This window comes from Cotesia glomerata, linkage group LG9 (genome assembly GCF_020080835.1).
Source record: "Cotesia glomerata isolate CgM1 linkage group LG9, MPM_Cglom_v2.3, whole genome shotgun sequence".
NCBI classification, from domain to species: Eukaryota; Metazoa; Arthropoda; class Insecta; order Hymenoptera; family Braconidae; genus Cotesia; species Cotesia glomerata.
Genome location: NC_058166.1, coordinates 9,532,876 through 9,544,472, shown reverse-complemented (window position 1 = coordinate 9,544,472; position 11,597 = coordinate 9,532,876). Strand labels below are relative to the sequence as shown.

The 11,597-nt window shown below is 27.4% G+C and overlaps 2 protein-coding genes and 1 long non-coding RNA gene across 3 annotated transcripts; 2 read left to right on the top strand and 1 right to left on the bottom strand.

Moving 5' to 3' along the window:
* Nucleotides 1-1,702: 1,702 nt before the first annotated feature.
* LOC123271854 lies at nt 1,703-7,046 on the bottom strand. Its single transcript, XM_044738362.1, has 8 exons — nt 6,954-7,046; nt 5,909-6,124; nt 5,107-5,458; nt 4,796-4,996; nt 3,598-3,925; nt 2,979-3,266; nt 2,122-2,184; nt 1,703-1,846 (listed from the first exon to the last, which is right to left on the bottom strand). Exons 1-8 carry the CDS (start codon nt 7,040-7,042, stop codon nt 1,836-1,838), a joined length of 1,548 nt encoding a protein of 515 aa, XP_044594297.1. The 5' UTR covers nt 7,043-7,046; the 3' UTR covers nt 1,703-1,835.
* On the top strand, nt 2,645-3,443 carry LOC123271946. The gene is made up of 2 exons (XR_006510978.1): nt 2,645-2,836; nt 2,892-3,443. It is a non-coding gene; the product is annotated as an uncharacterized LOC123271946 (long non-coding RNA).
* Nucleotides 6,040-11,133, top strand: LOC123271884. The gene is made up of 7 exons (XM_044738417.1): nt 6,040-6,120; nt 7,697-7,903; nt 8,597-8,936; nt 9,445-9,645; nt 9,920-10,256; nt 10,447-10,662; nt 10,992-11,133. Exons 2-7 carry the CDS (start codon nt 7,860-7,862, stop codon nt 11,069-11,071), a joined length of 1,218 nt encoding a protein of 405 aa, XP_044594352.1. The 5' UTR covers nt 6,040-6,120; nt 7,697-7,859; the 3' UTR covers nt 11,072-11,133.
* Nucleotides 11,134-11,597: the final 464 nt, after the last annotated feature.

Below are 11,597 nucleotides of genomic sequence, written 5' to 3'. Positions count from 1 at the left end.
TCATTGTACTTCGTTCAGTTTTAAGTCTTAAACATTTTTATGATAATTTTTTTTGATTTTTACCGACTATCAGATGTCTGCTGAATTCAGTGTTTCATATTGCATTCAGCAATTGTTTTGAATTTAGTTTTTTTTTTAACGAGTAACTGAAAAAAAAATACCTTTATAAAAATTTGCAGTTTTTTTTTTAATTTTGAAAAGTGCAAATATTTTACGTTTTTTTTTTTTTTTTTTTTTTTTTTTTTATAAAAATTATTTGTCTGAGAAAATTCACAGAAAATCCAAGGAATTATTGAAGGTGAACGTTTTAGAAGTGTTTACAATAAGTACAATCAGGACCTCGTTAGAAGAGCTATTAATTTCTTTTTCAAACTACCACGCGATGTCTGATTCATAAAAAGTTGAAGGAAATAGTCCTGTAATAAAGAAAAAGATTTAATAAAAACTCGACAAATTTTTTTTGTTACTTGGAAATACTTTCAAGACCTGAAAAATTTCGAATGATTAAATCATTCGATTGATGGTGAACTGATTAAAAAAACTTTACTTTTTGTAAATAAAACTATTTCTGATCAAAAAATAAAGAGACTTTAACGCAGCAACTTTGAAAAATTCTGTATTATTTTAATCCTCAAAACTTAGAGCCAATTTTTTCAATTCAGGATAAAAATATTGTCGAATCCCAAATATATATTTCATGTGTGGCATAAATAAATATACTACTAATAATTTTTATCCTGGATTAAAACTGGTCCTTCAATCATAAAATTTTTAAAAATACATTCAGCGTTGCCCAGTTTTTGATATAAATAAAAGAAATTCAAAGCCTCTGACTCATCTTATTAAATATTTTTATACGTTTGAATAATATCTCCTTGAGAGCTTTCTTTGGTTATCCATCAGAGGTCTTATACAATTTCACTATGGGTGACATCCTAAAAGCCTACATGTAAAGTAGGCGATATGATAATGAGGTCCCGTTGTAAACGTTCCCTATTGCAATGATCCGAAATGAGGAAGCGCCAACATTGTAAAGGATACACATTACATACAGGCCCTAGCAGAATGATACGAAAAAACAAGTAACCGAAATGAGTTTCAAACGAAATTGTAACTAGAGTTCAGTACCAACCTTTTGGCATTACCGTGCGTTGATAATGGCGAAACTTGAGGATCATAAGATGAGAATATAAAGTTAGCCGACATCTAAAAATTTTTAGAATTTTTTTTCTCAAAAAAATTATTACAAAACAATTTTTAAAAAAATTTCGTTTAAAAAGAACTTAAAAAACTATAAGCGCAATTTTTAAAAAATATTTTTTAGTTCTAATGTATTTAAATGAAAAAAAATGAAAAAATGAAATACGTCGGCTAACTTTAGTATCATATGATAAGACTACTTCTGTATGTTAGATTATATTATTTTATTTATTTATATATTATCATTATCGTTAAATTATATTGAATTGATTAGAATATTCTTATTATTACTATTTTAGAGTTAACTATATTATATTACTAATTATTAATTATATTATATTCTGAATAGAGTATATTATATAATATGGAATAAATTACAATTGTTTTTATTTTCATTTTATTACACATTTATTTATTGCATGCAACATTTATTTTTAACACCTTTATATTTTAAAGCACAAACAGATAAATATTAAAAAAAGAAACAAAATGTAGTTGTTTGTATTCAAAAGTAATGTTCGAATCATTAGAATATTAAAAAAAATTTAAAAAGATAATTAAAATAGAAATAGCATCATACAAAAATGATAGAAAAGCGCCCTTACAAACGCCCTCATACATTTGGCATGAAAATTTTACTCAGCAACTGAAAAACAAGATATAAAAATAAGAAATGAAAATAAAGTTAGAAGACATCTAAAAATTTTCAGAAGTCTTTTTCCTAAAAAAATTATTACATAAAAATTTTTTTAAAAATTTCATTTTAATAAAACTTAAAAAACTATAAACGCAATTTTTAAAAAATATTTTTTGTTCTAATTTATTAAATGAAAAATAAATCAAAAAATTAAACACGTCGGCTAACTTTAGTATCATAAATAAGAAAACCATGAACGATAATGACAATAAAATTATTTTTACCATTATTTTCTTCAGCTTCTTCATCATTATCTTCTGCTCCGTCATCCAACAAATATTCGTAATCTGAAAAAATTACAATATATTATGAGAACATTCTAAAATAATTTAGCTGTCGCTTTAGTCCATTTAAATAAGACTAGAACTTTACTAGACAGAGAAATTCAAATCAATTGAAATTATTGAAAAAAATTCAAATCCCATCAAAGTGAATTTTTTTCAATCAATATTTTTAATCAGGGTTCCGAGTGCAGCCTATTTTATTATATTTATATCTTTAAGGTAACGTTTAAAATATTTGTATAAATAGCTTTTGAATCTTCTATGTATTTACAAAAAATATCAGATGTTTTTTCAGTATTGTAAGAAAACGTAAGTTTATAAATTTCTTATTCCTAAGATACATAGCAAAAAAAATAGTATTGAGAAAATATTTCATTTTTCAGTTTTTTCACCAACAAATTGAAAAACAAGTTAAACATCACTAAAAAAAATAGAATTCACAAAAAATTATTTTAACAAAATTTTTAAACGTCATATTCAACAATTATTGAAAAAGAGTAATTAATTACTAGGAGAATTTTTTTTAGCAAGAGAGATGAGAGGTGGTCTAAGGCTTGCTTGATAGAAGAAATTGAAACAATTACAAAAAAGAGACCATAAAATTGGGAGTAAAGCGTTAAAAAATTAAAAATAAAATGGATGCAATCACTAAGAGGTTAGTATCTAAACATGTAATCTGATAAAAAAAAAACTGAAAAAACTTGGGTCAGGTTGTAGTGTGGACAGAACGAGAAATAATCATACAGAATAGACCTGCCAGATTATGTCATATGGTGAGAAAGAAAGTAAATAAATACCTTCAAATTCGGCATTTTCTTGTAGCTCGTTAGCATTTATCAGATCCAATTCAACAGCCATCCAGTCGTGGCGATGCAAAAGGTTGTTCAAATTATCTGCGACTAAAACCGTCATCAGCTGCAATAATCGTGAAGCGGTAATTTTACCAGTTGCAAATAACTTCCACGCTCGCTTCACTTGGTCGCGGTTAATAAGAGTTCGAACTCTAGGAGTTACGTTGATTCTTCCGTGATTTCCTAGTCTTTCGATGTCTTTTGTTGACTGGTTACAAGTTTTGAGAATTTGCTCTGTAAAATTATGTTATAAAATTTAAAATAAAGATAGAGGCATATTATAAGAAAAAAATAAGGTACGAACAACCGAATTGTTGACTGTGACTCAGTTTCTGAGTACTTCAGCTCTAATCGAAATTAACAAAACATACTTGTTTGATTGAAATTGTATTAGAATAAATGATACAAGAACATTTATGTATTTCATAACTAATTTATAACTGAGAAAGTTCAGAAACTGAATGCTCGATCCTTAGTCTTTTAATATATTGTAATTTTTAAAGTCAAACAACATGACCCTCCAACTTAGATTAAAAAACAAACATACATAACTCAAGATACTTACGATGAAATGACCAGATGTCCACATTATAATTCAAGTCTTGTGCAAACATAGTTTGATTCACCACCCCACAGTCGGTCAGTGCCTCCAACTTCTCATAATAACTGAAGTTTTCTGGAGTGACACCATTAATCCATGAGTTTTCATAATAATTGAAAAATTGTGCTACAGTCGCCCGCACAGCTGGTGATACAGAATTTCTAACTTCAGCAAACATCTCTTGAATATTGTTTGCTGGTAAGCAACTTAAGGCCATAAGTTGTTGAATAACGATAGTCACATTGTTTTGAAACGGTATGAGGCCTTGTAAATCAGCTTCCATCAGCAATGCCTTCAAGAGAAAAAAAATCCGGTAAATGTTAAAAATTAATAGTGTTAAAATATGAGAATGACATTCTTATTCAGAGATCGCGCAAAAAGTTTTAAACAACGCTGAAACTATTAGGAAAGTGCATGAATAAAATTCTGCTGGTAATGGAAAAATTCTTAAACCAAGAATTATATCTTGATTCAAGAATTTTTCCTCTTGGCTCAAGAAATTCTTTTTCTTCAAAATGGTGTTCTTGGTTTAAGATTTTTCCTCTTAAGCCAAGTCTAATTTTTTATCAGTGTATATATATATCTATATATATATATACATATATATATTGATAATTAGTTATGAAAAAGAAAAGGATAAAAAAAAGTATGCAATAAGCTTATGAATGGCATGAATTAATGGCGGAAAAAAAAGTTTGAAAAGGAATCGAAAGCTATTTTAGCTTTGACTATGGAGACTATATACCATGGTTTTGGGTAGCAACGGCATTTAAAGGGATATTACTTGAAACCAATATTACCTGTAAATTACCTGAACTAACAAGGGTTACTACACAGTGATTTAGACAGGAATAAGGCGTGGCAGCAAAGGTGCGGCAATACAAAAAGAGCCCTTTACAGGTTACAAATGGAGTTTCAGACTGCGTATAAACGAAATTGAAGCTTAGTGAATTTATATTTTGCAGTAGAGTTAGAAATCTTTAGTCTAATGATATCATGGGATTAATGTAAGTTTAGATGAGATCATAATCGGAGAAATGACATTATAATAATAATAATAATAATAATAACAATAACAATAACAATAATAATAATAATAATAACAGTAATAATAATTTTCATTATTATTATTATTTTCATTTTTTTGAAATAAAAAACATACCACACAGTAAGAGTGAAAAGTCGTTTGAATTGTTGATTCAAGGAAAGAAGCTTTCAGGCTACCATGCAGCCGACGTTCAAAATCCATAAAAATACTTCTTGGATTATTATTAATTCGGAAGAAAGTCAACAATTCACTGATCATGTCGTCGTAAGTCGTACGGAGGCGATTTGGTAGGAGAACCCACAAGCAAGGAAAAGCCTGAAAAATTTTATTATTATTTTTACAATTTCATTTGTTAATCAGTTATACAAATGCTTTATAGGTTTTTATCTTAAATATTATTTATTTCAATGTAAGTCAATACTTACATAGTCATTACAGTTTACGACAACTGTTATCACTTCGCAAGCACCGATATTATTGGGTACTTTTGCAGAAGTCGTTAGAAAATGTAAATTATCAATATTCCTTAGACGATTGATAAAATCGAGATCTCCATATAAAATCGATGTTGATGCCTGTCTCCTGTGATACGTTGAACGTATCCAAGTTCTTCCACTGTCATGAACTCGACGTGACAAATACTCGGCCGAGTTCATTATGTCATTAAAATGAGACAATGAAGTTGGGTTCGGCAGTATTGCGTGGCCCTGACGTTGCCAGCGATGTAAGTCGTGGTATATTCCATTAAATGGTACACTTAATACTGAATCTGGGAATCTGCAAATTAAAAATTACAATATTTTTTAATGAGTCAAATCCAATTTATGAAAATGTAAATGGAAATGTATGTAAGCTTAAAAAAATACACCATACAATATTTAACGAAAATGGAATTAGTAGTCTAAGTTAAGTAAGTACAAGAACTGGAATCAACTGCTAGCAATGTACAGGTAACGAATGATGCATTATAAGCTAGAAAATAATTTTGTGATGAAAAACCAAAAGAAGTTTAGGAGAAAAATCATTAGGTCGGTAGAAAAACCTTGGAATGGCGAATTCATCGGTTTTTTAAGACAGGAAGATTTATTTTATATGGAAGTCGAATATTAGATGTAAAAAGGAGTATAAACGAGTAAAGGGGTTAATTACACAAAATATGATTCGTTCTGTGAATCATAAAAATTGCCATAGTTGATAAAAAAAAAAAAATTTTAAACTTCAACTGACCTTTGTGCAATATCGTCATAAATTACTCGTGGACTACGAAATTGACAGCGGCAGGCTTGGAATAATAAGTTGATGAATGCCAAATCGTCTTCAAGATGCAAATTAGGTGGATGGAGATGATGGTGCGTTAGTTCAAAGACTTGTAATCCTCCTCCATCAATATGTGATCGACCTTTACCCGCACAACGTCGGTATCTTTCGGAACACCGCAGGTAACTATAAAAAATAAAAATATTATTTATTTGTTTTTTTAATAGAGTTAACTATTTTATTCATATTATTTCATCATAAAGCATGCAGTATCAATCGCCTCAGGAAGCCGAGACGCGTTGGCTTCCGCCTAATGTAATGAAATTAAAAAATAAGAGATGTTCCTTTAGATAGAATGAAAAAAAAAAGATAGAGAGAGAGAGAGAGATTTCAATGTTGCGAAAACGCATGGTTAAACAAAACTACAAAAATAAATAAAGAACAAAAAGTAAATTATATGTAATCATGATTAAATTTCTCGATTTTTAAAAAAGTGCTTTCAAAAGCTTTAAATTAACACATGATACGAAAGTTAACAGACATATGTAACAATTTTATGATACTGAATCAGCAGACATCTGTCGAAGTTTTGGTTTTGTTTAAGAAATAAATAATTCCACAAAAAAAAATATCATATGAAAATTTCACTTTTAGTTCTTTAAAATTTTTACATCAAATTTTTTTTTAATTTTTCTTGTAAAAATTTGTTTTTTATTTTTTCTTGTAAGAATTTTTTTTTAATTTTTCTTGTAAGAATTTTTTTTTAATTTTTCTTGTAAGAATTTTTTTTTAATTTTTCTTGTAAGAATTTTTTTTTAATTTTTCTTGTAAAAATTTTTTTGTTGAAAAAATCCGAAAAATTTTCAGATGTCTGCTACTTTTAGAATCATACAATTTTATATTTTTTTATGATTATTAAATTAAGAAATACATTTTGATTAATAAATTCCTCATTTGAAAATAAATTGAAATAAAAGATGTCGATTTTTCGAAATAATTTTTAATTATTAATTACCTGACATTGTTGGAGATCTTGTGGACGGTATATGAATACCCGTCAATCAAACGACGCAAATTGCGTCTTGCTTGAATCTGGTTCGCCATTTTTTTACGTCTTAAAAAAAAAAAATTAAACTACTTATTAATTAAGAACTATATTAAATATAATTTACAAATAGTTAAGATATAAATGTATCATAAATAAAATTACCTTTTTTTAATATTTTGTAAATATTTTAATTTATGCGAATTATTGATATGTTAACCGAGTTAAAGTTGAACATACACTCAAGCGTCGTCGGTGGATTACAAATGATGTACGCATAATTAAACAAACGACGATCGCTTAAGGGTTACAGTTAAACATTTTTCCCCTCCAATCACCGTTCCGCGTGCATTTTCTGTAACTCGTTCTTTCAACTTGTAATTAAAATAATTATAATTATTGTTGAATAAACCCATATTTATATATATAATAACGCATCGTTGCATATTTTAAAAAATAAACCTGATAATATGGATCGGAGATCTAGTTTTCGGAATGGCCCGAAAATGTTATTTAAAACAGTTCCTAAAATTATCAATAATTATTCGTATATTTGTAACCGAGTAAACAATAATAAAATGTAAGTATGATAAAAAAAAAATTTAGCTACAATGAAATAAAATCAATCAATAATAAAAAATAGTATTAAGAAATTAAAACTTTATCGTCGTATAAAAAATGCAAACTATTAACAAAAAAAATTTTTTTGACAGGTACGTCAAATGTCAGTTTTTTAAAACAAAAGCTTGTAAAGCTAGAGGAAGGATAGAAGGCGATCAATTTATTCTGTCGCGTAATCATAATCATCCAGGTATCGCCGTTCTTAAATTTCATTATGCTTTTGAGAAAGCTCTTTATACTGTCGTGACAAATCGCATGTCAACGGCATTGCGCAAAATATATGATGCGATAAGTTTAGTGTAAGTATACAAAATTAATAACAATAATAATAAAAATTATAATACTGAAATCAGCAGACATGTGTCAAATTTTTAGTTTCATTTAAGAAATCAATTAATGCAAAACAATATTTTATAAAAATTTCACTTTTAGTTCTTTAAAAATTCTACATGTGATTTTTATTTTTTTTTTTCGTTTCTTTTGTAAAAACCTCTTCAAAAATCCTAAAAATTGTCAAATGTTTGTTACTTTCAGTATCATTTGAAATCGTATTACTGGGCCAACATTTTTGCCGTAATTTAAAAATGATTGGTTGAAATTTTTGATATTCTGAGTAAAATATCGGTTGTGTAAAACAATTCTTTGAACAAAAATTATAGGAAATAAAATTTCCTATAAAAAGTATCTCTTATGGTTTTTTCAGAAACCCAATATTTTTACCGTCCTAAAATTACATTATTTCTCAATAATCTTGTGAAAAAATCATAAAAGACATTTTTTTTTTTAAATCATATTTTTATACTATTGTTAGAAATTTTTTTATACAACCAATACTATTTTATCCCTTAGATAATATTAAAAATTCAAGACCCATCAATGATAAAATATTATTTTGAAATAGCGGCAAAAGTCCTACCCCTACACATATGACATGTAACTAGTTTAATGTTTCTAATTAATCTCATTTACGAGCAAATTTTAATTACTTACAGGCATCCAATTGCTGCTATTAGCTTGACATGGCCCATGATGCAACCAAAAATGCAAAAGTGGCGTGCTGCATGTCGACCACGTTTTCCACGAAATTGGCGAGAATACGCAGAAATTCTCAATCAACCGCAATGGTTCAACTATACTGATTACAAATTAGGAAGACTTATAGTTGCAGCTATACAAGCTACTGACGGCTCATATGTGACAACCTTTTCAAATCCTCAAATGTTGGCTACTTTGAATACAGATATGCTATTTATGGATGCTACTTTCAAAGTTATTCCTCTTGCACCTAAAGCTTATCAATTTTTCACCATTTTGGCCTTAGTGGATGATACGGTATAAATCAATTTAAAATACTGATAACTAAATTAATAATTGTTTCTACATTTTAATTTTGAAACAAAATATTAGTAAAGGTTTTTCAAACAGAAATATTATTATGAAGAAAATCATTGGGAATTTCACATTTGAAAATTTTCTAGAACTAAAATTTTTCTGTTGAATATTTGTCCAATAGTAATTAATATATTTTAGATTAAAATATTAAATTGTAATAAATCCACTGATTATATAATATTATTAATATTTTTGTTAGTGCACAGTAAAAAATTTTCCGTCATAGCGTCAAAAAATTTTGTGTTAAATAATTTACACTTTTGTGTGTTGATTTAACACTTTTATGTGTTAATTTAGTAAAATCGACACACAAAAGGTGTAGAATCAACACAATAAAGTGTTAATTATTTAACACAAAATTTTTAGATGCATTGACGGAAAATTTTTTACTGTGTGATAATCTCATGTAAATTAATAATGATTATTTGGTTTTTTTTTTTTTTTCAAGGCAATACCTGTTTTTTGGGCTCTAATGGAGAGAAAAACTACAGACGGATATATTGCGGCACTTACTTACTTCCATCAAATATTAACTCCGCATATTAGGCCTGCTATTGTCATGACAGATTTTGAAACTGCACTGTTACGACCCATAAGAACAATATTTTCTGAAGCCACCCACAAAGGGTGTTTTTTCCATTTTTGTCAGGTAATTTTTTTTTCTTATGAACAAAGATTATATAATTTATTCAGTGAAGCTGACTAAATAACTCTGATTCAAAAAGACTATTTGGAATTATTACCTCCATGTTAAATTTATATCTATATGAAATTCGAATTAGATACTTTCAAATTATTTTAAATTTAATTTCTTAATCAGGTAAATTAGTTGAAATAAACGCCTAATTTAATAATTTAACTAATTGACTACCATGACGAATTAAACTGGTTGAATAATTATTGATTTTTCGTTAACGTTATAGGCTATCATACACAAATTAAAAGATTTAAGATTGTTCAATTTAATATGGAATTGGCGGAATGGTCAAATTTTATTAAGAAAATTTTTGGCACTTGCTCTCTTACCTGCTCAAGTAATTGGAGTAACGTACAATTGGCTCATCCAGACACTGCCAAATGAAATCGCTAATGCACTCAGGCCATTTATAGTTTATTTTCGTCGGCAATGGATTAATATCATAAGTTCAGAACAATTGAGTATTTTTGGATTAGTTAATCGAACAAATAATTATTCCGAAGCGTATAATCGAGTTCTGCGCTTACGACTTGGACCTCATCCGACAATCTGGGACTTCACTGGTAAACAATTCTTACTCTATATTAAACATAGGAAATTTAAAATTAATTTCTGTGAATTTTTGATATAAAACAAAAAAAAAATTTTTTCATTACAAAATTATTCATTTAATTTTTAATTTTACATCCTTTTTCCAATAAAATGTACTTCCAATTAAGTATTAAATTTGTAATGTTGAAATTTTATTTACAGAACGTTTAACTAATCTACTATGTATATGTCACGTTGAATATATCTCTCTAAGGATGGGAAACGCTGTCAGACGTCGGGCTCAAAATCATGTATATGAACAGAATGAAAAGCTACAAAAATTATGGTGGTTGTTTCAAGAAGGCTTTCTTAATAACGTGCAATTTTTGGCGTACGCTAGTCCTCTTTTACAAGCTTTCAGTGAAGCAAACAATCCAGGTAATAAAATATATATACATATATATATATATATATATATATATTATATAATTTTTTCAATATTTAGATTATATAATTTTCCTAAATTTATGAGAAGTTTTAATGAAAACTTATTTATTAAAATATTTATTTACTTTAAAGATTTATTTAACGGTTTGTTCTATTTTTAAATTAAAAATTTTGATTTGAATCTTATACGATATATTTGTAGAGAATAAAACAAAAATTACTTTATCTATATTAAAATATAATTATGACAGTTCAGTCAGAAATGTTTATTTTTATATTAATTAAGTATCGTAATCTATATATAATTATATTTTTTGCAGATGGTCTCAACATTTTCGGTCCATATGATCAACACCAAGTTTTTGAAGAGCTAAACCTTGATGACATCCTTATAGTATGAACAGTACTAAGTACAGCGAATAATAGCAATATATGTAATATTAATAATTTAATATTATTTATAATTATTTTTTTATACAATACATGTAATTAAAATGTCTATTGCATGCAATAAATTTAATGAAACAAAAAATTTCAAGTAAAAACTATTTATTTCATAATAAGTTTATAATAATGAATTATAAATCATGATATAATTTACATTTCTTTATCGATTACATTTTTTTTTAATTTCGACTCTGGCATCTAAATGTCTAAATGTATTTTTATTTTTCATTATCTTCATAATTTGCTATTATCGACTCATGGTAACGCCAGAAGGTTGGTACTGAGCTCTAGTTACAATTTCGTCTGAAACTCATTTCGGTTACTTGTTTTTTCGTATCATTCTGCTAGGGCCTGTATGTAATGTGTATCCTTTACAATGTTGGCGCTTCCTCATTTCGGATCATTGCAATAGGGAACGTTTACAACGAGACCTCATTATCATGTCGCCTACTTTGCATGTAGGCTTTTAGGATGTCACC

What these genes read in the sequence shown, in the direction of transcription:
- LOC123271854 (XM_044738362.1), bottom strand. Translation starts at nt 7,042, where the DNA reads ATGGCGAACCAGATTCAAGCAAGACGCAATTTGCGTCGTTTGATTGAC. An exon ending in TCGTAAACTGTAATGACTAT is followed by an intron (nt 4,997 to 5,106) that starts GTAAGTATTGAC and finishes AAAATTTTTCAG; the next exon opens with GCTTTTCCTTGCTTGTGGGT. An exon ending in CTTTTCACTCTTACTGTGTG is followed by an intron (nt 3,926 to 4,795) that starts GTATGTTTTTTA and finishes TTTCTCTTGAAG; the next exon opens with GCATTGCTGATGGAAGCTGA.
- LOC123271884 (XM_044738417.1), top strand. Translation starts at nt 7,860, where the DNA reads ATGTCAACGGCATTGCGCAAAATATATGATGCGATAAGTTTAGT. An exon ending in GTTTTTTCCATTTTTGTCAG is followed by an intron (nt 9,646 to 9,919) that starts GTAATTTTTTTT and finishes TTAACGTTATAG; the next exon opens with GCTATCATACACAAATTAAA. An exon ending in GACAATCTGGGACTTCACTG is followed by an intron (nt 10,257 to 10,446) that starts GTAAACAATTCT and finishes TTTTATTTACAG; the next exon opens with AACGTTTAACTAATCTACTA.